This window comes from Pleurodeles waltl, chromosome 8 (genome assembly GCF_031143425.1).
Source record: "Pleurodeles waltl isolate 20211129_DDA chromosome 8, aPleWal1.hap1.20221129, whole genome shotgun sequence".
Classification (NCBI taxonomy): domain Eukaryota; kingdom Metazoa; phylum Chordata; class Amphibia; order Caudata; family Salamandridae; genus Pleurodeles; species Pleurodeles waltl.
Window position 1 is genome coordinate 1,316,645,130 of NC_090447.1, and position 26,409 is coordinate 1,316,671,538.

Consider the following 26,409-nt stretch of genomic DNA (forward strand, 5'->3'; position numbering starts at 1 on the left):
AGTGGGTTTGGGTCAGCCAAATTGCTTACCATTGGCAGGCTTTCAGGTCCGTTTCTTTTGCTTGCTTCTTATTCAATTCCTTTCCTTCCTCTCATTGTGTGTTGTCACTTCCCTAGGCTTAGCTTTGCCATCCTTTTCTTTGGATTCATTGTATCCTTCCTGGGGACATCCGGGAACTACTTTTTTTTCCTTTTCTTTCAGCACTCCATAGCAGTGCATGTGTTTCCTTGCTTTCATGGTCACATTCCTGCCTCGCACCCTCTGCTTCTTGAGTTGCTCCCACCCAGCTCATCTGTTACTTCCCCTGCTCTTCAGGCGCCTCTGCGTTTCTTTCTATCCTCCTCCTTATTTTGTTGCCTCCACACCGCTCCGTATCCGCTCCTTGCTTCCCGGTGCTCCTACACATCAGACCATTTACTTGGTATGCCACTCTCATACCCGTGCCCATAGCCCCCAAGTTTAGTTTTTTTAATTCAATATAAAATATCTTTTGTGAAATTGACACATGGTAAATATATTGTTCTTCTTAAGGTAACTCAGCAAGACGTCCGGAAGGAAAATCCACTGCAGTTTAAATTCAGAGCAAAATTTTTTCCCGAAGATGTGTCTGAAGAGTTAATCCAGGAAATCACACAGAGACTGTTCTTTCTGCAAGTCAAAGAAGCTATTTTAAATGATGAAATATATTGCCCTCCGGAAACTGCAGTTTTACTTGCATCCTATGCAGTCCAAGCCAAATATGGAGATTACAGCAAAGAAGTGCACAAACCTGGCTACTTGACCAATGATCGCCTTCTCCCGCAGCGGTAAGTGTTATCAACTGAATAATATAGCATGTAAAAGTAGAGTAACCATGCATTGATATTAAGTTTTTATTTTCAATATTTGTAAAGGAAAAAAGCTGACGTGGAACATCTATTTTTTCAAATAATTTTAACGTGACTCTAGTATGAATTGCTGCTTTTATGTTGCCTTTTCAGACTAATGAAAATGATTGATTACAGCATCCAATAAAGTGTGCCTTTTACCTTTTGCAGCAGCTAGCAGATAAGTTATTCTTTTTAGTCTATTTATATCACTAGGCTCACTGAGCACTCAATTTTAGTTGTGAGAAGGCTTATCCTAGAATGCTTTAGTACTTCGATGCTGAAATATGTTGTCACTGGATGCCACAAACGGTGATCTTTATCCGCTAAGTAAGGTCAAGATAGAATGACCGCTTCATATTCCTCTCAGTATTATCCAAAAATATTAATATTGATAGAAATGTGTGTATGTATCTGTTTGTGTATAAATAAGTACATATATTCACTGAAAAAACTAAGGTTACCGTGACGTTATAGTTACGAAATATAATTTTTTTTAAACATAGAAATTCACTTAAAAGGTGACAGGGATGTTATAGTTAGGTTATTAGGTTATGAATGTACTTGTACAATACCTTAAAAATTAAGCAGTTAGTTATTTCAAGTAACTGTAACTCGTGCCCTAAGGTCACTATAACTCGCGCCCTCGCCATGCACAGTTTGTTTAAAATTAATAATTTGACAGCAAATGTTACAGTGATATCAATGATGTTAGAAAAGATGTAATGAATGCTGTAATATCTGGGGTAACTAGTGCATGGCGAGGGCGTGAGTTAGTTACCTTGGGGCACAAGTTATTTGCTTGAAATAACTGTAGCTAGTGAATTCCTAAGGTTTTGCACGAGTAAATTGAGAACCTAACTATATTGTATTTGTATAAATACAAAGGGGGGGAGGGACCGGGAGGTTATATGGTCCAGTGTACAGTCTCCCAACTGTAGTAATATAAACAAAGGTACACTGTTCCAAACTACTCTAACATCCTAGGAGACCTGGAGTCTCAGGAGCAAGAGCCCTCAAGCATCACAATGGATGACTAGTATCATCATCTGGAAATGCTCCTCGCCAGGCCGGCGCTGCAACGCCTGACGGGCTCCCCGAAGGGGGCTCTAAGCCGTACTGTTCTGATAGTGACTGGTGGGTTCGACTATCCAGGCACGGATGCCTACATACAGGCACCAGCATAGGTTGCAGAGAACAGAAAAATATGTTTAAAATTGGCCCCTCGGTCCCAGCTGGCCCCCCTGCCTTCAGCAGGAGCTGGCATTGCTTTTGCAAACAGGGAGCCGCTAAAGATGCAGTTCCCTGTCTGCAAAAGCAATTGTTTCCTTTGTTTTCCTGCCGTTTGTTCGAGTCGAAAAAATCTTACAAACCCTCTAAATTCGTCGGTATTGTTTTCGATCGTGCATCATCCATCATCGACACCTCGGTACTGGCGGATACAGATCTCTACTTGCCATTCGGGGCACCCGCGCCCAACTTGGGCCTGGTCGGCCCCACCAAAAGTATGATGCTGCAGGTAAAAGGGTGGCGTCACAGGCAGCCAATCAGTGGCGTATAGCCAATTCGCAGGCCCTACTAGCCAGATGTGACAGGACTCATTGGGATGAAATGAAGGACATTATGCATCTCCCCAAGGACCAACAGAAGAGAGCCCAGCAGGTAGTAGAGGAGGGACAAGCAATCACAAATAACCAAATAAGGTCGGCGCTAGACTCCGCAGCTACAGATACAGCCGCAAGAACTATTAATTCGGCTTTCACCATTAGGCGACATGCATGGCTTAGGTAATCAGGATTCAAACCTGAAATCCAGCAGGCTGTCCTCAACATGCCTTTTAATCAACAACAATTATTCGGCACACAAATTGACACAGCCCTTGACAAAATGAAAAAAGACGCCGACACTGTCAAAGCTATGGGTATTCATCCCAATACAGAGGCTCATTTCGAAAGCCTCAATATAGGGGAGGCTTCAGACCCCAACCATCCAAGCCATCTACCTCACAAGCCAAACCCTCTTACCAGACGCAATACCAGAGAGGGGGGTTTCGGGGATCCTACAGAGGATAATTCCCCAGATCTAGAGGAAAATACCAATCCTCAAAACAACCCACTAATACCAGACAGTGACTTTACCACCACCTTCCCTCACCACAGTTCCCCTGTGGGAGGAAGACTGCAAAAGTTCCACGCCCACTGGTTACCCATCACAACAGACAATTGGGTATTATCCAGTATCCAACATGGTTACTGCATAGAGTTTACACAAACTCCTCCAGACATTCCCCAAAAAACGCACAAACTTCCATCTCAACACATTTCAATGTTGCAAACAGAAGTACAGGCACTATTACTCAAACAATCGATAGAACTTGTGCCACATCATCAAAAAGTAACCGGGGTTTACTCCCTGTACTTCCTCATTCCCAAAAAGGACAAAACATTAAGACCAATATTAGATCTCAGGACTCTCAACCTCTACATCCGATCAGAACACTTTCACATGGTAACGCTACAAGATGTAGTCCCACTGCTACAACGAGAAGAATTTATGGCAACACTGGATCTAAAAGATGCGTATTTTCACATACCCATCCATCCAGCCCACAGAAAATATCTCAGATTTGTAATACAGGGAAAACATTACCAGTTCAAAGTGTTACCTTTTGGGATAACAACAGCTCCCAGAGTATTTACAAAATGCCTTGCTGTAGTCGCAGCATACATAAGGAGACAACATACACATGTCTTCCCATATCCCGACGACTTGCTAATGAAAGCCAACACTCAAAAACAGTGCCAACATCACACACGTTATATAATAAACACCCTACACACACTAGGGTTCTCAATAATTTACCAAAAATCACACCTACAACCAGCACAAATTCAGCAGTACTTAGGGCCCACATTAAACACCCGAAAAGCACTTGCAAGCCCAAGTCTACAAAGAGTGCAAGCGTTCCACACCATATTGCCAAAAATCCGGCCAAACCAACAGTTCACTGTCCGATTTGTCATGAAACTGTTGGGTATGATGGCATCATGCATCGCCATTGTCCCAAACGCAAGATTACACATGCGGCCCTTACAACAGTGCCTTGCAAAACAATGGTCGCAGGCACATGGTCAACTTCAAGATCTAGTGTTGATAGACCGCCAAACACACATTTAGCTTCAGTGGTGGAATCCCACAAATTTAAACAAAGGGTGACCATTTCAAGACCCTGTGCCTCATGCCATTCTTACAACAGATGCATCAATGATTGGATGGGGAGCACACCTCAACAATCAAAATATTCAGGGACAATGGGACAGCAAACAAAAACAACTTCACATAAATCACTTAGAACTGCTAGCAGTATCCCTAGCACTAAAAGCCTTTCAACCTCTTCTTGTTCACAAACACATTCTTGTCAGAACAGACAATATGACAACAATGTACTACCTTAACAAACAGGGAGGAACCCACTCATCACAACTTTGTCTTCTAGCACAAAAAATTTGGCATTAGGCAATTCACAACAACATACACCTGGTAGCTCAATACATTCCAAGAATTCACAATCAGTTAGACGACCTCAGTCGAGATCACCAACAAACCCACAAGTGGGAAATTCACACCCAAGTACTTCACAAATACTTTCGTCAGTGGGGGACACCAGACATAGATCTGTTCTCCACCAACCACAATGCAAAATGCCAAAACTTAGTGTCCAGGTACCCACACCCTCAATCCACGGGCAATGCTCTATGGATCAACTGGTCAGGGATATTTGCTTACGCTTTTCCCCCTCTCCCGCTCATTCCATTTCTGGTCAACAAACTGCGTCAGAACAAACTCAAACTCATACTTATAGCACCAACATGGACACATCAACCATGGTACACCACATTGCTAGACCCGCCAGTAGTACCACACATCAAACTCCCAAACAGACCAGACCTGTTGACACAACTCAAAACAAACAACATATCAGACACCCCAATCCAGCAATGCTCAAGCTGGCAATATGGCTCCTGAAATCTTAGATTTTGGATATCTAATCACTTCCATACATTCTGGTGGAAGATTTAAACAGGCAAGAAAACCTACCACCAGGCAGTGTTATGCAAACAAATGGAAAAGATTTGTTTTCTACTGCCAAGCAAAACACATAACACCCTTAGACGCAACCATACAAGACATTGTAGGTTATTTACTCCACCTACAAAACATCCATTAAGATGCATCTCACAGCAATTTCTGCTTATTTGCAAAATAAACAAACCAAATCTCTATTTAGAGTGCCTGTCATCAAAGCTTTCATTGAGGGTTTAAAACGAATCACACCTCAAAGAACGCCACCAGTACCTTCAAGGAATCTTAACATTGTACTCACACGACTCATGGGTCCACCCTTTGAACCCATGCACTCCTGTCAGATTCAATTCCTAACTTGGAAAGTAGCATTTCTAGTGGCAGTCACTTCATTACGAAAAGTTAGTGAAATACAAGCAAGCATTCACTATTGAACAACCCTTTATACAAGTACACAAACATAAGGTTGTACTTCACACCACCCCAAAATTCCTACCTAAAGTCATCTCACTGTTTCATTTAAATCAAACAGTGAAACTTCCAGTCTTCTTCCCACAGCCAGACTCAGTGGCAGAAAGAGCACTACATACATTAGCTATTAAGAGAGCTTTAATGTATTACATCGACAAAACAAAATCATTTAGGAAAACTAAACAGTTGTTCGCATTCCAAAAAACCCATACTGGTAATCCTATATTAAAACAAGACATAGCCAGGTAGATAGTGAAATGTATCATGTTAATTACACCAAAAGCACATTCCACTAGGAAAAAAGGAGCAACAATGGCATTTCTAGGAAATATACCAATGACAGAAATCTGTAAAGCAGCCACTTGGTCAACACCTCATACATTTACCAAGCATTACTGTGTACATGTGTTAGCAACACAACAAGCCACAGTAGGACAGGCTGTACTAAGAACACTGTTTCAAACAACTTCAACTCCTACAGGCTGACCACCGCTTAGGGGAGGAGAACTGCTTTGTAGTCTATGCATAGCATGTGTATCTGCAGCTACACATTCCATTGAACGGAAAATGTCACTTACGCAGTGTACATCTGTTCATGGCATGTTCTGCTGCAGATTCACATGCACCCTCCCTCCTCCCCGGGAGCCTGTAGTCGTTTAAGTTACATTTAAATTTGTACATATGTATATACATCTTTATTCCATTGCATGGACATCTCTTTCTTTACACTCGATCACTCCTACCTTACCCTCTGCGGGAAAACAATCTAAGATGGAGTCGATGCCCATGCACAGTGGAGCCGAAAAGGAGGAGTCACTCGGTCCCGTGACTCGAAAAGGCTTCTTCGAAGAAAAACAACTTGTAACACTCTGAGCCCAACACTAGATGGCAGGACCTGTGCATAGCATGTGAATCTGCAGCGGAACATGCCACTAACAGATGTACACTGGGTAAGTGACATTCTCCACATATATATATATATATGTTCGATGGCATGTGTAGCTACAGATACAGATGCTGTGCATTATCCTGCCATCTAGTGTTGGAAGTGCCCTATATTTGCAGAAAACTAGCTTTCGGTACGCAGATTGTACTTTCGTTTATTTGGTGTAAATTTGTTCGGTAGTTTGGAGATATTGAAGGGAAAGTAGGTTTGTGTAACTCTGGTCGTGACAACTTCACGCAAAAAATTGAGCTTGTACAGGGAAATGCACAGCTCTGATTGGCTGCCTTCAAACTTCAAACCAGGAAATGGTTGGCAGCCATATTGGGACTTGGATTCAACCGAGTCCCACAAAAATAGTAAACAAAATAAAAGCTAAAAAGGATTTTTTTAAAATTTATTTATTTATTTTTAAGTTTTCCCTACGATTCGTGACTGATCCGGCACTTTGTCATTCTCTAGCTCCCAGGTGCTAATTCAGTGTGGGGCCAAAACCCTCCCTTCTGCCCCGGAACTGCCACCTCCCCAGGGTTTTACTGAAATATTATGCAGGGCCCACACATCCCCCCCCCCCCCCCCGCAGCCCTGGGGACCACCTCCTCCCCGGGACTCTAAAAGAAATATGGTGCCTGTAAGGAAATGCCTCCTTGGCATGGTTACCCCCGAACATTTTGCCTTTGCTGATGCCAAGTTATGATTTGAAAGTGTGCTGAGGCCTGCTAACCAGGCCCCAGCACCAGTGTTCTTTCCCTAACCTGTACCTTTGTTCCCACAATTGGCACACCCTGGCATCCAGGTAAGTCCCTTGTAACTGGTACCTCTGGTACCAAGGGCCCTGATGCCAGGGACGGTCTCTAAGGGCTGCAGCATGTCTTATGCCACCCTGGAGACCCCTCACTCAGCACAGACACACTGCTTCCCAGCTTGTGTGTGCTGATGGGGAGAAAACGACTAAGTCGACATGGCACTCCCCTCAGGGTGCCATGCCAAACTCACACTGCCTATTCCTATGGCATAGATAAGTCACCCCTCTAGCAGGCCTTACAGCCCTAAGGCAGGGTGCCCCATACCATAGGTGTGGGCATAAGTGCATGAGCACTATGCCCCTACAGTGTCTAGGCAAAACCTTAAACATTGTAAGTGCAGGGTAGCCATAAGAGTATATGGTCTGGGAGTCTGTCAAACACGAACCCCACAGCACCATAATGGCTACACTGAAAACGGAAGTTTGGTATCAAACTTCTCAGCACAATAAATGCACACTGATGCCAGTGTACATTTTATTGCAAAATACACCCCAGAGGGCATCTTAGAGATGCCCCCTGAAACCATACCCGACTACCAGTGTGGGCAGACTAGTTTTAGCAGCCTGCCACACACCAGACATGTTGCTGGCCACATGGGTAGAGTGCCTTTGTAACTCTGTGGCTAGTAACAAAGCCTGTACTGGGTGGAGGTGCTTCTCACCTCCCCCTGCAGGAACTGTAACACCTGGCGGTGAGCCTCAAAGGCTCACCCCCTTTGTTACAGCACCCCAGGGCACTCCAGCTAGTGGAGTTGCCCGCCCCCTCCGGCCACGGCCCCACTTTTGGCGGCAAGGCCGGAGGAGATAATGAGAAAAACAAGGAGTCGTCACTGGCCAGTCAGGACAGCCCCTAAGGTGTCCTGAGCTGAGGTGACTCTGACTTTTAGAAATCCTCCATCTTGCAGATGGAGGATTCCCCCAATAGGATTAGGGATGTGCCCCCCTCCCCTCAGGGAGGAGGCACAAAGAGGGTGTAGCCACCCTTAGGGCTAGTAGCCATTGGCTACTAACCCACCAGACCTAAACACACCCCTAAATCGAGAATTTAGGGGCTCCCGGAACCTAGGTAACTAGATTCCTGCAACCTAAGACGAAGAAGGACTGCTGAGCTGACAAACCTGCAGAGAAGACGGAGACACCAACTGCTTTGGCCCCAGCTCTACCGGCCTGTCTCCCCACTTCAAAAGACCTGCTCCAGCGACGCGTTCCACAGGGTCCAGCAACCTCTGAAGCCTCAGAGGACTACCCTGCATCTAAAAGGACCAAGAACTCCCGAGGACAGCGGCTCTGCTCCAAGAAAGAAGCATCTTTGCAACAAAGAAGCAACTTTGAAAGAACACACGTTTCCCGCCGGAAGCGTGAGACTTTGCACTCTGCACCCAACGCCCCCGGCTCGACTTGTGGAGAACCAACACTACAGGGAGGACTCCCCGGTGACTGCGAGCCCGTGAGTAGCCAGAGTTGACCCCCCTGAGCCCCCACAGCGACGCCTACAGAGGGAATCCAGAGGCTCCACCTGACCGCGACTGCCTGCTTCTAAGAACCCGACGCCTGGTAAGGACACTGCACCCGCAGCCCCCAGGACCTTAAGGATCCGACCTCCAGTGCAGGAGCGACCCCCAGGTGGCCCTCTCCCTTGCCCAGGTGGTGGCTACCCCGAGGAGTCCCCCCCCCCCCCCCCCCACCCCTTGCCTGCCTGCATCGCTGAAGAGACCCCTAGGTCTCCCATTGGACTACATTGCAAACCCGACGCCTGTTTGCACACTGCACCCGGCCGCCCTGTGCCGCTGAGGGTGTACTTTTTGTGCTGACTTGTGTTTCCTCTCCCCCCCCCCCCCCCGGTGCCCTAAAAAACCCCCCTGGTCTGCCCTCCGAAGATGCGGGTACTTACCTGCTGGCAGACTGGAACCGGGGCACCCCCTTCTCCATTGAGCACCCCTGTGACCTCTGCACCTGACTGGCCCTGAGCTGCTGGTGTGGTAACTGGGGTTGCCCTGAACCCCCAACGGTGGGCTACCTTGGACCCAACTTTGAACCCTGTAAGTGGTTTACTTACCTGCAAAACTAACAAACACTTACCTCCCCCAGGAACTGTTGAAAATTGCAGTGTGGCTAGTTTTAAAATAGCTCATTGCGTTTGTGTGAAAACTGTATATGCTATTTTGCTAATTCAAAGTTCCTAAGTGAAATACCTTTCATTTAAAGTATTGTTTGTAAATCTTGAACCTGTGGTTCTTAAAATAAACTAAGAAAATATATTTTTCTATATAAAAACCTATTGGCCTGGAATTGTCTTTGAGTGTGTGTTCCTCATTTATTGCCTGTGTGTGTACAACAAATGCTTAACACTACCCTCTGATAAGCCTACTGCTCGACCACACAATAGAGCATTAGAATTATCTCTTTTTGCCACTATCTTACCTCTAAGGGGAACCCTTGGACTCTGTGCATGCTATTTCTTACTTTGAAATAGTACATACAGAGCCAACTTCCTACAGTGCCCAACCCCCACCCTCCCTCCTTGCAGCCGTAGGGGCCACCACCTCCCTGGGACAGTAATCATAAACAGTACGGGGGCGGGCGCTTGGTAGGAGCTGGCAGCCCCCACCGAGCAAAAGCTTTCAAGTCCATTTTCTGAGAGCTGGAGGTGTCAAATACATTGCACTGTCAGAAAGCAGAATTTTCATCTGTCTTCCCTGCACTCAAATGTGTGTGAGGAAGATGGATGAAAACATTGCTTCCAGAAGCAGGGAACTGCTATTTAAAGCAGCTCCCTGCTTCTGGGAGCAGTGCCGGCTCCTCCAGGCACAGGGAGCTGGCTAAGACTGCATCATGTTTGGTACATATTTTATAGTTACATTTGGATGCAGAGCAGGACAGTCACTGCTTTTCCAATGGTCAAGTTCTTGTAGTGTCACTCGGTAGGCTGAAGGTTCAAATCAGAGTATTGCTTGGCAGTTTGTTATACTAGTGTTTTGACTGTTAAACATTCCTAGTTTGGAACATTCACGTTTCTTTCCTCTTGTGTGTGGGTCGCATGTCATAGGTATGTCACCTGTGGCCTAATGGTTAAGGTCACGGACCCTCACACTGACAGTTGAGGGTTCTGCTCCATGTGTGTCTGATCATTTCAAACTGAAAGGTGATCCCTCTCTTTTTTTAATTGACAAATTAATTTTTCTTTTCAATTTGTCCAGAAATATCTCATTCTAAGTGTATCATCCATCAAAGCTAAAAAAAAAAAAAAACTCCTCCTCTCACTCAGACTCAGTGACTCAGACACTCACGCACCCACTCACAGACCTACGGGGACACTGGTGCACGTACTTTCACACTAGGACAGACTCTCACAGCCACTCATTCCCAGATACACCCTCTCACACCTATTCTCGCACCTAGGGAGACAGGCTGTGGCCAAAGGGCTCTGTGCTGTGCTGTGCTATGTTATGCAGTGCAGTGTAGTGTAGGGTTGGATTGTTAGGGTTGGCCGCAGGGTCTGGCTGCAGGCCAGGCCAGGCCTTGCGGGCAACCCCTGCAGCACATGGGTGAAGGCCGTGCCAGGTTGGGTGCTTATAGGAGGGCTAGTCTCAGGGCAATCTCTGTGGCGCACTGCCAAAGGCTGACATTGGCAGTGGTTGGATTAACGTATAGTAATAACAATAATAATAATGAAAATTACTATATGTTAAAAAATAAATAAAATAAAAATCCCTGAAAAAACAATGGTAACGGAAGTTATAGTTAGGAAATAGGATTGAAAAAACTTAGAAATTCACTGAAAAAAAAACAAAGGTTACAGGGACAATATGGTTAGGTTCATATTTTAAATGTTCAAAACATAGAAATTCACCTGTAATAGTTCTCAATGCCCTAACGTAACTATAACTCTCACCCATGCCATGCACTAATTACCCCACAAGTTACAGCACTCATGACATCTTTGATAATATCACTGATAATATCAGTGTAATGTTTGCAGTAAAATTATTTATGAAAAAACTGCTTGGCGAGGACGCAAGTTAGTTTTATCTCAAGTGACTAAAACTCGTGTCTTAAGCTAACTATAACTTGCGTCCTCGACTTGCAGTTTTTTCATAATTTTTTTTACTGCAAATATTACACTGATATTACACTGATATTATCAGTGATATTATCAAAGATGTCATGAGTGCTGTAACTTGTGGGGTGATTAGCAGTGCATAGCGAGGACGCAAGTTATAGTTACCTTGAGACATGAGTTTTAGTTACTTGAGATAAAACTGACAGGTGAATTTGTATGGTGTTGTACGTTTAAAATGTGAGCCTAACTATTATGTCCCTTTAACATGTTTTTCAGTGAATATATGTATGTGTGTGTATATACATTTTATACATATAATTTTTTGTTTTTTGACCTGTCAGCTCTTGGCATGGTTTCCTCTTCTTTTCGCTTCTGACCTCCTGTTTTTGATCCCGTGCTGACTTTCGTTTTTAGTGACTTTAGGACAAGTGCTCTATGTCTAAGTTGTATTGGTGATTGGGTTAGCCATGATTGGCATATTTGATTTACTAGTAAGTCCCTTAGTATAGTGCACCATGTGTGTCCAGGACCTGTAAATCAAATGCTACTAGTGGACATGCAGCACTGATTGTGCCGCCCACATGAATAGCCCTGTAAACATGTCTCAGAACTGCCAATGCAGTGTCTGTTTGGGTAGTTTTAAACTGCCATTTCAACCTGACAAGTGCACCCACTTGCCAGCCCAAACCTTCCCTTTTTACTACATGTACGTCACCCCTAAAGTAGACCCAATGCAAGCCCCATGGGCAGGGTGCAGTGTATTTGAAAGGCCGGATGTGTACTGGTGTGTTTTACATGTCCTGATAGTGAAATACTGCTAGGTTCGTTTTTCACTATTGGAAGACCTGTCTCTCCCTTAGTGTAACATGGGGATTGCCATGAAATACGTTTACACCCCATTTGGAACAGATAGAAATTGGAGTTTGGTGTCTCAGAAGTCACAATTTAAGCAGTACATGTGGCCCCGTGGTGGGATCGTGACACTACAAAGTTGACGCTTGCATCTTGACCTGCTGGATTCATCGCCCCCCTCCACCCCCTCCCACCCCCAATTCCCCCCAAATTGTTGTAAGGAACTGCCACCTCACCACCAATCCCGCATCACTTTCCCTGCAACCATAAGGAACAAACGTCTCACCTCCCCTTCTTAGCAGTAAGGCACCCATGCTTCACCTCTCCGGTAGCAGTAAGGAACCAACGCCGCACTGGCTCCAGAGATGCCTCACATCCCCGAGACGCTGCACTGTCTTTGCTTCATCGTTTTCCATGGTACTGTACCCGGGGCCTCGTTTTGTTCTTGTTTTACTCCGATAAATACGTTTTTCTAAACCTGTGTGGAGTACGTTTTGTGGTGTTTTGTTGGTGTGTGTGTGTACAAATACTTTACACATTGGTCTTAAGGTAAGCCTGATTGCTTGAGCCAAGCTGCCAAGGGGGTGAGCCGGGGTTATCTTAGCTATGTGACTCCCTTACCCCGACTAGAGTGAGGGTGCAAACCTCTGCAACTAGAGACCCCATCTTTAACTGTGTGTGTGTGTGTGTGTGTGTGTGTGTATTTTAATTTGGTGCTGATTTATGTTTGGGACAACATTAAGTGGTTTTCAGCATGTAATATAGCTCTAGGGGTGCACAAGGTTCCTGAGAAGTCCTGGGGGGTAGTTTGTGGAGGTACATGCCCACGATGGAGAGGGATACACTCTTAGCACTAGAGGTAGAGGACTAGACACAGTACACTCCCATGAAGGCCATACTGTCAATAAATGTGGGTTGACCTGTCAGCAATTCGGGGGCAGTCACAAACTTCCCATACTGACCTGGGTGGACTTCTAGATTATGCCAGTATTAGCATTGAAAGGCTGGGTGAGGGGTGCTAGAGGAGGTTGCCCTGCAGTCCACTAGAGAGTACATTTTCTCTCTTGGTGACCTGCCTATACTTGCTGGATGGCAAGTAGGAGGACCCACCAGAGTGAAGTTCTGTAAGGTACAGAAGGGGTGCCCAGCTCTGGAGGGCATGAGACAACAGGCTGAAACCCAGGCATCTGGTAATGCTTCTGGTAGTCACCACATCTATTGGGAGGATGTATTCCTATATAATGAGCCTAAGGCACCTGTGCATGGAACAACAAGGTCCCTGAATTCTACAGGGCCATCCTACTGGAGCTGGCTCATTAAATACTCCTGGCAGGGCATCTGGGCTAGAACAAGACCTTTGCAGGCTTGTCTCCCACTTTTACTAGCCCCAGATGAAGACTTGCTTGACCTGCCAGGTAAGCGGGAAGACAGAGCAGAAGCTTGAAGCTCCCCTGAACCCCTTACCTGTTGTCCACCCTCTCAAGGGTGCGTCAACATTGTAGAGCCCATGGCTCCTTAAACAGCCTCTGGCCGCAGGTTTGTCTTAGTTCTGATGGACCATGCCACAAGATATCCAGCGGCCATGCCTCTGAGGACTGCAATTGCACCTGCAATGGCTAGGGCCCTGATGGGGATTTTTACAAGCCTGGGCTTCCCCAAGAAGGTTGTCTGACAGGGGTACCAGCCTTATGTCTGCTTGTATGTAGTCTATGTGGAAGGAGTGTGGGTTACCTCTAAGTTCTGCACACCCTACCATCTACAAACTAATGGCCTTGTTGAGAGATTTGACAAGACTCTGAAGGGCAGGATCAAGGGCCTGTCTGAGGCATAAATGGGACTTCCTCTTGCCATGCCTACTCTTTGTTTACGGAGAGGTGACACAGAAGGGGGTTGGATTTAGCCTATTTGAGCTTCCGTATAGACACCCTGAAGTGGACCTCTCAGTCTGGTTTATAAGGAGTGGGAGCAAGCTCCCAGGAAACCATCCCAGAATGTGGTTAACTGCATGCTAGCCTCCCAGAACCAGGTGTCAAGTTTTTTTAAAGCAAGCTTCTGAAAACTTTGAGTCAAGCCAGGAGATAACGAAGCAGTGTTGCGACCAGACGGCTACCCCTGTGGAATTCCAACAAGGGCAGTAAACGTGTGGGTGATGGCGTCCGTGGGGCCCAGGGCCCTCCACGACTGTTGTTCTGGGTGCTGTGAGATTGTTGAGAGGAAGGGGAGACCACCTACTTGGTGGACCTCAAGACCCCAGACACCCTCCAAAGGGTACTCCATCTCAACCAATTCAAACCACACTTTGAGATGTCCGAGGTCACCATGTTGCTGGTGGCAGATGGTGGGGAGAAAGCAAACAGTGCATCTCTCCCTGACCTCCTAGCTTCCAAAGAGAAGGATGGGGTCAGTGGAAGGTGTAAACCTCTCCCCTACCCTGATGTCAGAAGCAGATGAACTGTCACCACTTGCTGGGACAGTTCTCTTGTCTGTTTTCCCTCACTGCTGGGGCTGTATATTTGTGCACCCATAATATTGATACAGGAGGACAGCTTCCCTGTCCAAAACAAAATATACAGGCTGTCGGGCAAAGTGTGGACCAGCATCAAGGCAGAAGTCTCCAAGATGTTAGAGCTAGAGGGGAATTGAGCCTTCTAGTAGCCCCTAGTCCAGCCCTGTTGTGCTTATACCAAAAGCTGCCTTAATGAACACTTTCCCAGAACTAAAGTTCTGCGCGGATTATAGGGGTCACCAAGACTGATGGTCATCCCATTCCTCGGCTGATGAGCTTATTGGTCGGCTAGGGGCTGCCCGGTTCCTAAGTACCCAGGCCTCGAAAAATCTACTTGCCCACTCATTAGGGCAGATAATTTTATCAGGTCATATTTTCAGGATCTACTTGCCTCTTCTGGCGTGTTGACAAAGAACAGGTGTTCTGTTCAGTCAGAAAGTGAAGGAGCAATAAATATGACTTTAAATCTTGTTCTTATCTTGTCACATTTCCTCTGTGTTCAGAGACAGAGATCAAAAGTCAGTTTGTCTTCTACAATTACTTTTCCTTCTGACTGCAGAGCTCCAGGATTTTGTAAGGTGAACTGTCTGACCTACTGTACAAAGGGTGTGAAACGAAATACTGTCGGTGTCAGGTTTTTCGTAATACACCACATTTAAATAAGTCAACTGTACAAACATTTCAAAATATATTTCAGTAGTTGTGAAAGCCCATTTTTGTACTTTTGTGTTATGAAAAAATATTTTAATAGAATGAAAGCAAAGCAGAACACTTGGTGGTGTGCACGTGATGTTTTCTGAAACCCAGTTTTCACAGTTTAATACACTATATAGTTTTATCAGTAAAGCTGCAAGTTAGTGGGAAGGATTTTGGAAATTTACTGTCTGTAAATGACTGTGCATTTCTCCATCGTGCTTTAGTAATATCATTATTAAAAGTGAGCGTTGAAACATATCTGAGAAGCACTTCTGCCCTGATGGCAATGCTATTAGTAAACGAAGAGGCAAGTTGTGGATGATGTGTATCCTATATGAGGGCTAGCAAATGTTTAGTCAATTTAATCAAACAAAAGTCTTTTTTTATTTTTTGTACAACAGGAATGCTGAATTCACATATTTGAAAGTGCACTCATATGTGAGAATGACGGAAAAGGCAACTCTGTAAAATAAAATATTTGCCTGTAAACACACAATTTGAGAACCGTTTATGGTTCAAGTACATTACAGTATGGTGAAATAGGTTATTCTAGTTACTTGACCTGCAGGTCTAGTAACCGGTTTGTTTTTCGAGGCCTGTTCTTTGATCTGACTTCAGGGTACTAGCAGATTGCCCTAATTGAAGGGGCCAAGGAGATGTTAGAGTTCTCCACTCCAGAGGGCCACCACCAATTCAAAATGATGCCCTTTGGACTCAAGAATGCCACCTTCCAGTAGCTGGTGAGTGAAGTCTTGGTTGGGGATGGAGTCCTTCGTTGCTTCCTAATTGAATGACATAGGGCAGGGTTCAAGTGTGTACTTACGACATGTAGTGGGAAGGGGTAAGGGGCAGCCCCTCCAGACCAAGATAGAAGCCACCTTCCTGGACCTCAGCGTATTACAGAAGCTTTGTAAAGGAATATGGCACCATTGTTGCCCCTTGACTGAGCTGACTTATGAGAAGCAGCCAGGAAATGTGAATTGTACAGCAGCTTGCCAAAAAGCATTTGAATCCCTAAAACCACTCCTGTGCTCAAGGCCCCTGACTTTTCCAGAGAATTCACTGTACAATCCGATGAGCCTGGCATAAGAGTAGTTCTGATCTTTAACAGCTTAATGATGATGGCCTTGAACAAGCTGTAGTCTTCATCTCTAGGAGGTTACTTTCCAGGGAATAGAGATGGGCTGCCCTTGAGAGGGGAGCCTTTGCTGTGGTCTGGGCACTGAAGAAGCTCAGACCATACTTGTTTGGGACTTTCTTCTGGATTCAGACCAACCACAGGCCCCCTCAGGTGGCTAATGCAAATGAGGGATGAGAATCCAAAATTGATTAGGTGGTCCATCTCCCTACAGTGACTGTTTTTTACGGTGGAACAGAGGCCTGGGTCAGACCAAGCCAATGCTGATTGTCTCTCCATGTTCCTCCGCTTTAGTGATGAGCGCTCCAAGGAGGTTGGGTAATTCTCCTTAGTTTAAAATTGGAGGGAGGGTGGAGACACGTGTTAGGCCAGTCAGCCTTAGGGTGTCTTCCCCCAAACGTTTAGCCCAATTTCCTCCAATTTTGCTGAATTTCTTTTTGTTGGCATCAGGACTCTGTGCACTCGACCACTGCTAACCAGTGCTAAAATGCTTGTGCTCATTCTAAACATAGTTTTAATAGGCATATACCCAATTGACGTATTTAATTTACTCCGGTCCCTAGTAAAGTGCACTCTGTGTGCCCATGGCCTATATATTAAATGCTCTAAAAAGAGAGCGAGGCCCCCACACACCACCTAACCACCCAGGGGGACATGGCACTAAATCAAAATGATAAATAAAATATATGTTCGATGGCATCTGTCGCTGTAGATACGCATGTTCTGCAATAGCTCGCCATCTGGTGTTGGGCCGGAGTGTTACAAGTTGTTTTTCTTCGAAGAAGTCTTTCGAGTCACGGGACCGAGTGACTCCTCCTTTTGTCTCCATTGCGCATGGGCGTCGACTCTATCCTCGATTGTTTTTTTTCCGCCATCGGGTTCGGACGTGTTCCTGTCGCTCCGAGTTTCGGAACGGAAAGATAGCTAATTTCGGAAGATTTTCGTCGGTATTGTTGCGTTCGGGATCGGCGTACTTACATTTAACACCGCATCAAAGATCGAAGAGCTCCGGTGCCCTTCGGGGTAGTTTTTCGATCCTCCGTCGGGGCCTGGTCGGCCCGACCGCGTGCTGAAGAACGCCGATGGAACGGACCCCGTTTCGTTTCTGCCCCAAATGCCACAATAAATACCCCTACACAGACCAACACTTGGTCTGCAACCTGTGCCTGTCACCTGAGCACAGCGAAGACACCTGCGAGGCCTGTCGTGCGTTCCGGTCCCGAAAAACACTCCGAGACCGTCGAGCCAGAAGACTTCAGATGGCGTCCGCACCGACAGCCCAACGGGAGTTCGAGGAACAGGAAGAGGAAGGTACCTTCTCGATCCAAGACTCAGACTCCGAAGGATTCGACGATACACAAACCGTGAGTAAGACGTCGAAAACCACACAGAGAAACATTTACAAGGCCCAGGGGACGCCACTGCCACCAGGCCATGGCTCCACCCGTAAATTCGGTGACCGACCGTCGGCACCGAAAAAGGCCCAAACAGTGCCGAGATCGTCCGACTCCGGTCGAGACACCGGCACGCAGCCTTCTCGGGACCGAGAAAGTGCTGGAGACAAGCCTCGACACCGTGATGCCGGTGTGGACACGGCTCGACGCCGAGACAGCGGCACCGAAACAGATCGACGCCGAGAGGTTTCGGCCCCGAAAAGAAAAAAAGTCACCTCGGAGCCGAAAAAACACGCAGACAAAGTTTCGATGCCGAAACAAACTGCAAGCGACCCAGCTTCAGGCTCTTATACAGAAGAGCACTCGCTAACCTCCCAAATGCAGAAGCATAGGTTTGAGGAAGAGCTACAGGCAACTGATGTGGACCATACGCAAAAACGTATCTTCATTCAGCAGGGGACAGGAAAAATAAGCACCCTTCCCCCCATTAGGAGAAAGAGGAGGTTGGAGTTCCAGACGGAACAAACACCACAACCAAAAGTGGTGAAAAGAGTTACACCACCACCCTCACCTCCGCCCGTGATTCACGTTTCACCAGCACAAACTCCATCACACTCCCCAGCTCACACCACCATGAGCCAGGGTGACCAAGATCAGGACGCATGGGACCTATACGACGCCCCAGTGTCAGATAACAGTCCGGAGGCGTACCCTGCGAAGCCATCTCCACCAGAAGACAGCACCGCGTACTCTCAAGTGGTGGCTAGAGCAGCACAATTTCACCACGTAAGCCTCCACTCAGAACAGGTCGAGGATGATTTCTTATTCAACACACTCTCCTCCACCCACAGCTCATACCAAAGCCTGCCTATGCTCCCTGGTATGCTCCGGCACGCAAAAGACATCTTTAAGGAGCCGGTTAAAAGTAGGGCAATCACACCAAGGGTAGAAAAAAAGTATAAGCCGCCTCCTACGGACCCGGTTTTCATCACTACACAGCTGCCACCAGACTCTGTCGTTGTAGGAGCAGCTAGGAAAAGGGCCAACTCTCACACATCTGGAGATGCACCACCCCCAGATAAAGAAAGCCGCAAGTTTGATGCAGCTGGTAAAAGAGTCGCAGCACAAGCTGCAAACCAGTGGCGCATCGCGAACTCCCAGGCACTACTTGCGCGCTATGACAGAGCCCACTGGGACGAGATGCAACATCTCATTGAACATCTGCCCAAGGACTTACAAAATAGGGCAAAACAAGTGGTTGAGGAGGGACAGGCCATCTCCAACAACCAGATCCGCTCCTCCATGGACGCTGCAGATACAGCTGCACGGACAATTAATACATCTGTAACTATCAGAAGGCATGCATGGCTCCGAACGTCTGGATTTAAACCAGAGATTCAACAAGCAGTTCTCAATATGCCTTTTAATGAAAAAGAACTGAACTGTTCGGTCCAGAAGTGGACACAGCGATTGAGAAACTCAAAAAAGATACGGACACTGCCAAAGCCATGGGCGCACTCTACTCCCCGCAGAGCAGAGGGAATTACAGCTCATTCCGTAAAACGCCCTTTCGAGGGGGGTTTCGGGGTCAAAGCACACAAGCCACACCGTCCAGTTACCAAGGACAGTATAGAGGAGGTTTTCGGGGACAATATAGAGGAGGGCAATTCCCTAGAAATAGAGGAAGATTCCAAAGCCCCAAAACCCCTACTACTAAACAGTGACTCACATGTCACTCACCCCCTCCACACAACACCAGTGGGGGGACGAATAGGTCATTATTACAAAGCATGGGAGAAAATCACTACAGACACTTGGGTTCTAGCAATTATCCAACATGGTTATTGCATAGAATTTCTACAATTCCCTCCAAACATACCACCAAAAGCACAAAATTTAACAACACACCATTCCAATCTCCTGGAGATAGAAGTGCAGGCACTATTGCAAAAGAATGCAATCGAATTAGTGCCAAACACACAAATAAACACAGGAGTTTACTCACTGTACTTTCTGATACCAAAGAAGGACAAAACACTGAGACCAATCCTAGACCTCAGAGTAGTGAACACTTTCATCAAATCAGACCACTTCCACATGGTCACACTACAAGAAGTATTGCCATTGCTAAAGCTGCACGACTACATGGCAACTTTAGACCTCAAGGATGCTTATTTCCATATACCAATACACCCATCGCACAGGAAATACCTAAGGTTTGTATTCAAAGGAATACATTACCAATTCAAGGTACTGCCTTTCGGATTAACAACCGCACCAAGAGTCTTTACCAAATGTCTAGCGGTAGTCGCAGCACACATAAGAAGGCAGCAGATACATGTGTTCCCATATCTAGACGACTGGCTAATCAAGGCCCATTCGTTAATAGAGTGCTCAATTCACACAAATCATATCATACAAACCCTCTTCAAACTAGGGTTCACCGTCAATTTCACAAAATCCAAAATTCTGCCACGCAAGGTACAACAATACCTGGGAGCCATAATAGACACATCAAAAGGAGTAGCCACTCCAAGTCCACAAAGAATCCAAAATTTCAACACCATCATACAACGCATGTATCCAACACAAAAGATACAAGCAAAGATGGTATTACAACTCCTAGGCATGATGTCATCATGCATAGCCATTGTCCCAAACGCAAGACTGCACATGAGGCCCTTACAACAATGCCTAGCATCACAGTGGTCTCAAGCACAGGGTCACCTTCTAGATCTGGTGTTAATAGACCGCCAAACTTACCTCTCGCTTCTGTGGTGGAACAACATAAATTTAAACAAGGGGCGGCCTTTCCAAGACCCAGTGCCACAATACGTAATAACAACAGATGCTTCCATGACAGGGTGGGGAGCACACCTCGATCAACACAGCATACAAGGACAATGGAACGTACATCAAACATAACTGCATATCAATCACCTAGAACTTCTAGCAGTTTTTCAAGCACTAAAAGCTTTCCAACCAATAATAGTTCACAAATACATTCTCGTCAAAACAGACAACATGACAACAATGTATTATCTAAACAAGCAGGGGGGGACGCACTCCACGCAGTTAAGCCTGCTAGCACAAAAAATTTGGCATTGGGCAATTCACAACCAAATTCGCCTAATTGCACAGTTTATACCAGGGATACAAAATCAACTCGCAGACAATCTCTCTCGAGATCACCAACAGGTCCACGAATGGGAAATTCACCCCCAATTTCTGAACACTTATTTCAAACTCTGGGGAACACCTCAGATAGACTTGTTTGCGACAAAGGAGAACGCAAAATGCCAAAACTTCGCATCCAGATACCCACACAAACAATCCCAAGGCAATGCCCTATGGATGAACTGGTCAGGGATATTTGCTTACGCTTTTCCTCCTCTCCCTCTCCTTCCTTACCTGGTAAACAAACTCAGTCAAAGCAAACTCAAACTCATATTGATAGCACCAACTTGGGCAAGGCAACCCTGGTACACAACACTGCTAGACCTATCAGTGGTACCCTGCATCAAATTGCCCAACAGGCCAGATCTGTTGACACAGCACAACCAAAAGATCAGACACCCAGATCCAGCATCGCTGAATCTAGCAATCTGGCTCCTGAAATCCTAGAATTCGGGCACTTACAACTTACCCAAGAATGTATGGAAGTCATAAAACAAGCAAGAAGGCCATCCACCAGGTACTGCTATGCAAGTAAATGGAAGAGGTTTGTTTGCTACTGCCATATTAATCAAATACAACCGTTACACACAACTCCAGAACAGGTAGTGGGTTACTTGCTTCACTTACAAAAATCTAACCTAGCTTTCTCTTCCATTAAGATTCACCTTGCAGCAATATCTGCATACCTGCAAACTACCTATTCAACTTCCCTATATAAAATACCAGTCATTAAAGCATTCATGGAGGGCCTTAGGAGAATTATACCACCAAGAACACTACCTGTTCCTTCATGGAACCTAAATGTTGTCCTAACTAGACTTATGGGTCCACCTTTTGAACCCATGCACTCCTGCGACATACAGTTCCTAACCTGGAAGGTGGCATTTCTCATCGCCATTACTTCCCTAAGAAGAGTAAGCGAGATTCAGGCGTTTACTATACAGGAACCTTTTATACAACTACACAAAAATAAAGTCGTCCTAAGGACCAATCCTAAATTTTTGCCAAAGGTTATTTCACCGTTCCATCTAAATCAAACAGTGGAACTTCCAGTGTTCTTTCCACAGCCAGATACCGTTGCTGAAAGGGCACTACATACATTAGATGTCAAAAGAGCATTAATGTATTACATTGACAGAACAAAAAACATCAGAAAGACTAAACAACTCTTTATTGCATTTCAAAAACCTCACGCAGGAAACCCAATTTCAAAACAAGGTATAGCCAGATGGATAGTTAAATGCATCCAAATCTGCTACCTTAAAGCTAAACGACAGCTGCCCATTACACCAAGGGCACACTCAACCAGAAAGAAAGGTGCTACCATGGCCTTTCTAGGAAACATCCCAATGCAAGAAATATGTAAGGCAGCCACATGGTCTACGCCTCACACATTCACCAAGCACTACTGTGTAGACGTGTTATCCGCACAACAAGCCACAGTAGGTCAAGCCGTATTAAGGACATTATTTCACACTACTTCCACTCCTACAGGCTGATCCACCGCTTTTGGGGAAATAACTGCTTACTAGTCTATGCAGAACATGCGTATCTACAGCGACAGATGCCATCGAACTGAAAATGTCACTTACCCAGTGTACATCTGTTCGTGGCATCAGTCGCAGTAGATTCGCATGTGCCCACCCGCCTCCCCGGGAGCCTGTAGCAGTTTGGAAGTTACCTTCAATTATTTATATATGTATCATCTCAACCTTAAATAGGTGCATACTTAGTCACTCCATTGCATGGGCACTATTACTACAATTCAACTCCTACCTCACCCTCTGCGGGGAAAAACAATCGAGGATAGAGTCGACGCCCATGCGCAATGGAGACAAAAGGAGGAGTCACTCGGTCCCGTGACTCGAAAGACTTCTTCGAAGAAAAACAACTTGTAACACTCCGGCCCAACACCAGATGGCGAGCTATTGCAGAACATGCGAATCTACTGCGACTGATGCCACGAACAGATGTACACTGGGTAAGTGACATTTTCAATACCCCTTGTATGTTAAATGTTACTAATGGACCTGCAACACTGATTATGCCACCTTTTTATGTAGCCCTCTAAGCATGCCCCAGGCCTGCCATTGCAACCTGAGTGCAGTATCACACTGCTTTGTCGACTTGGCATTTAAAACCCCTTGCCAAGCCTTAAACTCCCCTTTTATTATACATGACACCCTAAGGTAGGTCCTAGTAGCCCGTAGGTCAGGGTGTAATGTAATTAAATAAAAAGCAGGGCATATACCTTTCAGTTTTATATGTCCTGGTAGTGAAAAATTCCCAATTTTGTTTTCCCTACTGTGAGGCCTACCCCTCTCATAGGATAACATTGGAGATTCCTTATTACATTTAATAAGCTGTAATTCCTGATTGGGAGGAGGTAGATCTGTCATGTTTAGTACCTATGGAATTGTAATGATAAATCCTCTTTAATAATGAAGTCGGATTTATTGTTACAATTCCGGAAAAGCAACATTTAGAAAGTTATCATTTTCCTGCCCTTAACCTGGGTGCCTGCAGCCTGTCTCTGATCCCTTGTCTGGGGTGGATGACAGCTAGGCGTTGTGTATTCCCCCTAGACAGCCATGCACAGTGGCCACAACCTCACATTTACACCTGAATAGGCTGTGTCCTGTCCTCAGAAAAGGGTTGCATACCCCCTGTAGTGAATCTGAAGCGAGGACTGGAAGTGCACTTCAAAGACTCCTTTGAAGTCTCTCCCTCTTCAAAGGTACCACTGGGCATAAGAACTGGACCTCATATCATACCACTTCAGTACACTTCTGGACCTGTGGTTACTCTGCCAGGAAGAAGGACTGCTGTGCTGCTGAAAGACTGCCACTCTACTGGACTGCTGCTCTGGAAGATCTGCTTTCTTGCTATGCTGACCTGCTGCCCTCCTTGCTTGGATGAGAAGGACTTGATCCACAACACCTAAACTGAGAACCCAGAGTGATTCCAAGGGTCAGCTGACTGATCTTCTATTTTCTGAAGTCTCAGGGACATGAAAGACCTTGAACTTATCTGCATCTACATCTAGACTCTGCCAACTGTGAGTCTGTCCTGCCAAGTGGTGCCTCCCCAGTCCTGGACCCTTGAATGTGGACTTAAGATGTTTGCTACAGCTGAAACCACACATTGCAGCTGCTACATTGATTGGAACTGGCACATCTCCCCTGTTGAGTGCATCGGAACTGGCCCATCAGCCCCATTGAGTGTATTTGAGTCAACACATCACCTCTCCAGTGCAGATCAACCTTGGCACATCGCCTTCGGACCCAACGCATTGCTGCTGGAGAAAATCGTCTCATCTTCACTACTGGATGGGAAAGATCAACAAATCGCCTCCAAAGCTAGGATCGACAGATGCATTGCTTCAGTCTGCTCCCCTCAGCTTCCACATTGACTCAACCAAGATGAAGATATTTTTGTTCAGCAAGACTCAATGGGTCCCTGTAACCGGCCCATGCTACATCGCAGTCTGCTTGAACTTTTGTCTTTGTTTCGTCTGTCGTGACCAGGTAGCCCTGGTTGGTGCTTTTTGCTTTTCTACAGTTTATTCCTGAAGTATCATATCTCAAGTTCTACTCATTTGTAACTTTGGTCTTGTTTTTTTTTTTTTTAAACAAGTTCTATTTTTCTAACCTGATGTGGTATTTTGATAATTTTACTGTTTGAAGTGTTGCACAAATACTTTACGTATTACCTGTTAAGTTAAGCCTGACTTCCCCTTGCCAAGCTACCAGAGGGTGAGCACTAGTTAATTTAGTGTGTTTGTGACTTATCCTGACTAGGATTGTGGGTCCTGCTTGATCAGTGTGCTTACCTCTGTCAACCCGAAACCCCATTTCTAACAACGCTTATATTCTCACACTGTATGTCTAATAGTCTTGTAGATTGAAGACATAGAGTGTTCCTAAAAGATAGTTATCCTCCATTTTATACCAAACATTCTTCCCAGGAAGTCTGTGTGTCCATAATTTAGTATGGATGGGATTGTGTAGGAAAGTGTCCCTTTTTGACATGGTCACCCCCACTTTTTGCCTGCTATTTGATGAAATGTTTACAGGAGTGCACTGGGTTCCTGATAACCAGGCCCCCAGTGCCAGATCTCTTTCCGTACAAGTGTGCACTCTTCCCCAATTGGCAATACCTTTAGCACCCATGTAAGTCCTCAGTAAACAGTATCCCTGGTATCGAAGGCAATGGTTACTAAGAAAGGTCCCTTAGGGCTGTAGCATGTATTGTGCCACCCTAAGCGATCCCTCACTACACGCATGCAGACTGCCATTCCAAGCTGCATGAAATAGTGCAGACAAAAGTTAAAACACGACATGGCACATATCCTGTGTGCCATACCTGGAGTCACTGCATGCAATATATGTAAGTCACCCTACAGCTGGTCTTACAGACCTAAAGCAGGGTGCATTATACTACATGTTTGGAGATCTCTGAATGAGCAGATAAGCCCCTGTGATGTCTAGGTCAGTTCTTAAAAATTACAAGTGAACAGGGAAGCCATCTTAAGGTATGTACTGGGCTCTGGTCAAAATGAGTTTCCAGCTATATCATGGCTTCACTAAAACCTATGGTGTTTGGTATCAAACACCTCATATTAATAAACCCCCTCTGAGTCATGTGATGGATGTAATAATAAATGCATCCAGATGGTACCTTAGAGGTAACTCCTGAAACTTACTAGTCCTCTAATGTGCTGGCTGACTGGTAAAGTCCAACCTGCCACCAGAGACAGGTTTCTGAACCTCTGCTGGTGAGAGCCCACGCTCTTGGAGGCCAGAAACAATGTCTGCTCCGGAGAAAGGTGTTCACACCTCCTCCAGCAGGATAGCTAGTGATTTTAGCATTCCAAGGTCAGTGCCATTGAAGTCTCTGTCACCTTTGAAATGTGTCCCTGCTACCTTTTGATATGCGTCCCTCCCGACATCCTCCAGGCCTACAGGATGCCACCCCCTGCCTTGAAGCCCATTTGGCACCAGGACAGGCAGGAAATTAGCTATTTTTAGAGGCGTGGAGTACATCTTGGTCTGAGAAACCTCTACGGTGAGTTGCCTAATGTGCCCTACTCTAGGAGAATTCCACCATCTTGTGATGGCAGAATTAGGAACTCTGGGACAGGGTATTCCCATTCCCCACAGAAAATGGTCATATGGGAGTGTAGTGACCTCAAGGGTAAGTAGCCCATTGGCTACTGCCCTTTCCTTCCCGTAATGTCACTAAGTCTAGTATTTAGGGGAGCCCTTGGCACCAGGTTAAGATTCTACTGACCTAAGAAAGACACCGAAGAGCTGCAAAAAGCAAGAACTGAGGAGCAGCAACTTGGCGCCATCCCTGCTGTTATCGTCAGTTGCGCAAAATAGACTTGTGCTGCAGCTGCTGTGCCTACAAAAGCCT

The 26,409-nt window shown here is 45.7% G+C and overlaps 1 protein-coding gene across 3 annotated transcripts in view; it reads left to right on the plus strand.

Moving 5' to 3' along the window:
- Positions 1-26,409, plus strand: part of RDX (radixin) — a 506,777-nt gene that overhangs the window by 73,144 nt on the left and 407,224 nt on the right. For all 3 annotated transcript variants that reach the window (XM_069202305.1, XM_069202306.1, XM_069202307.1), the window contains one exon: positions 532-806. In XM_069202305.1, coding sequence (XP_069058406.1) covers positions 532-806 — 275 coding nt within the window. The remainder of the gene's footprint in view (positions 1-531; positions 807-26,409) is intronic.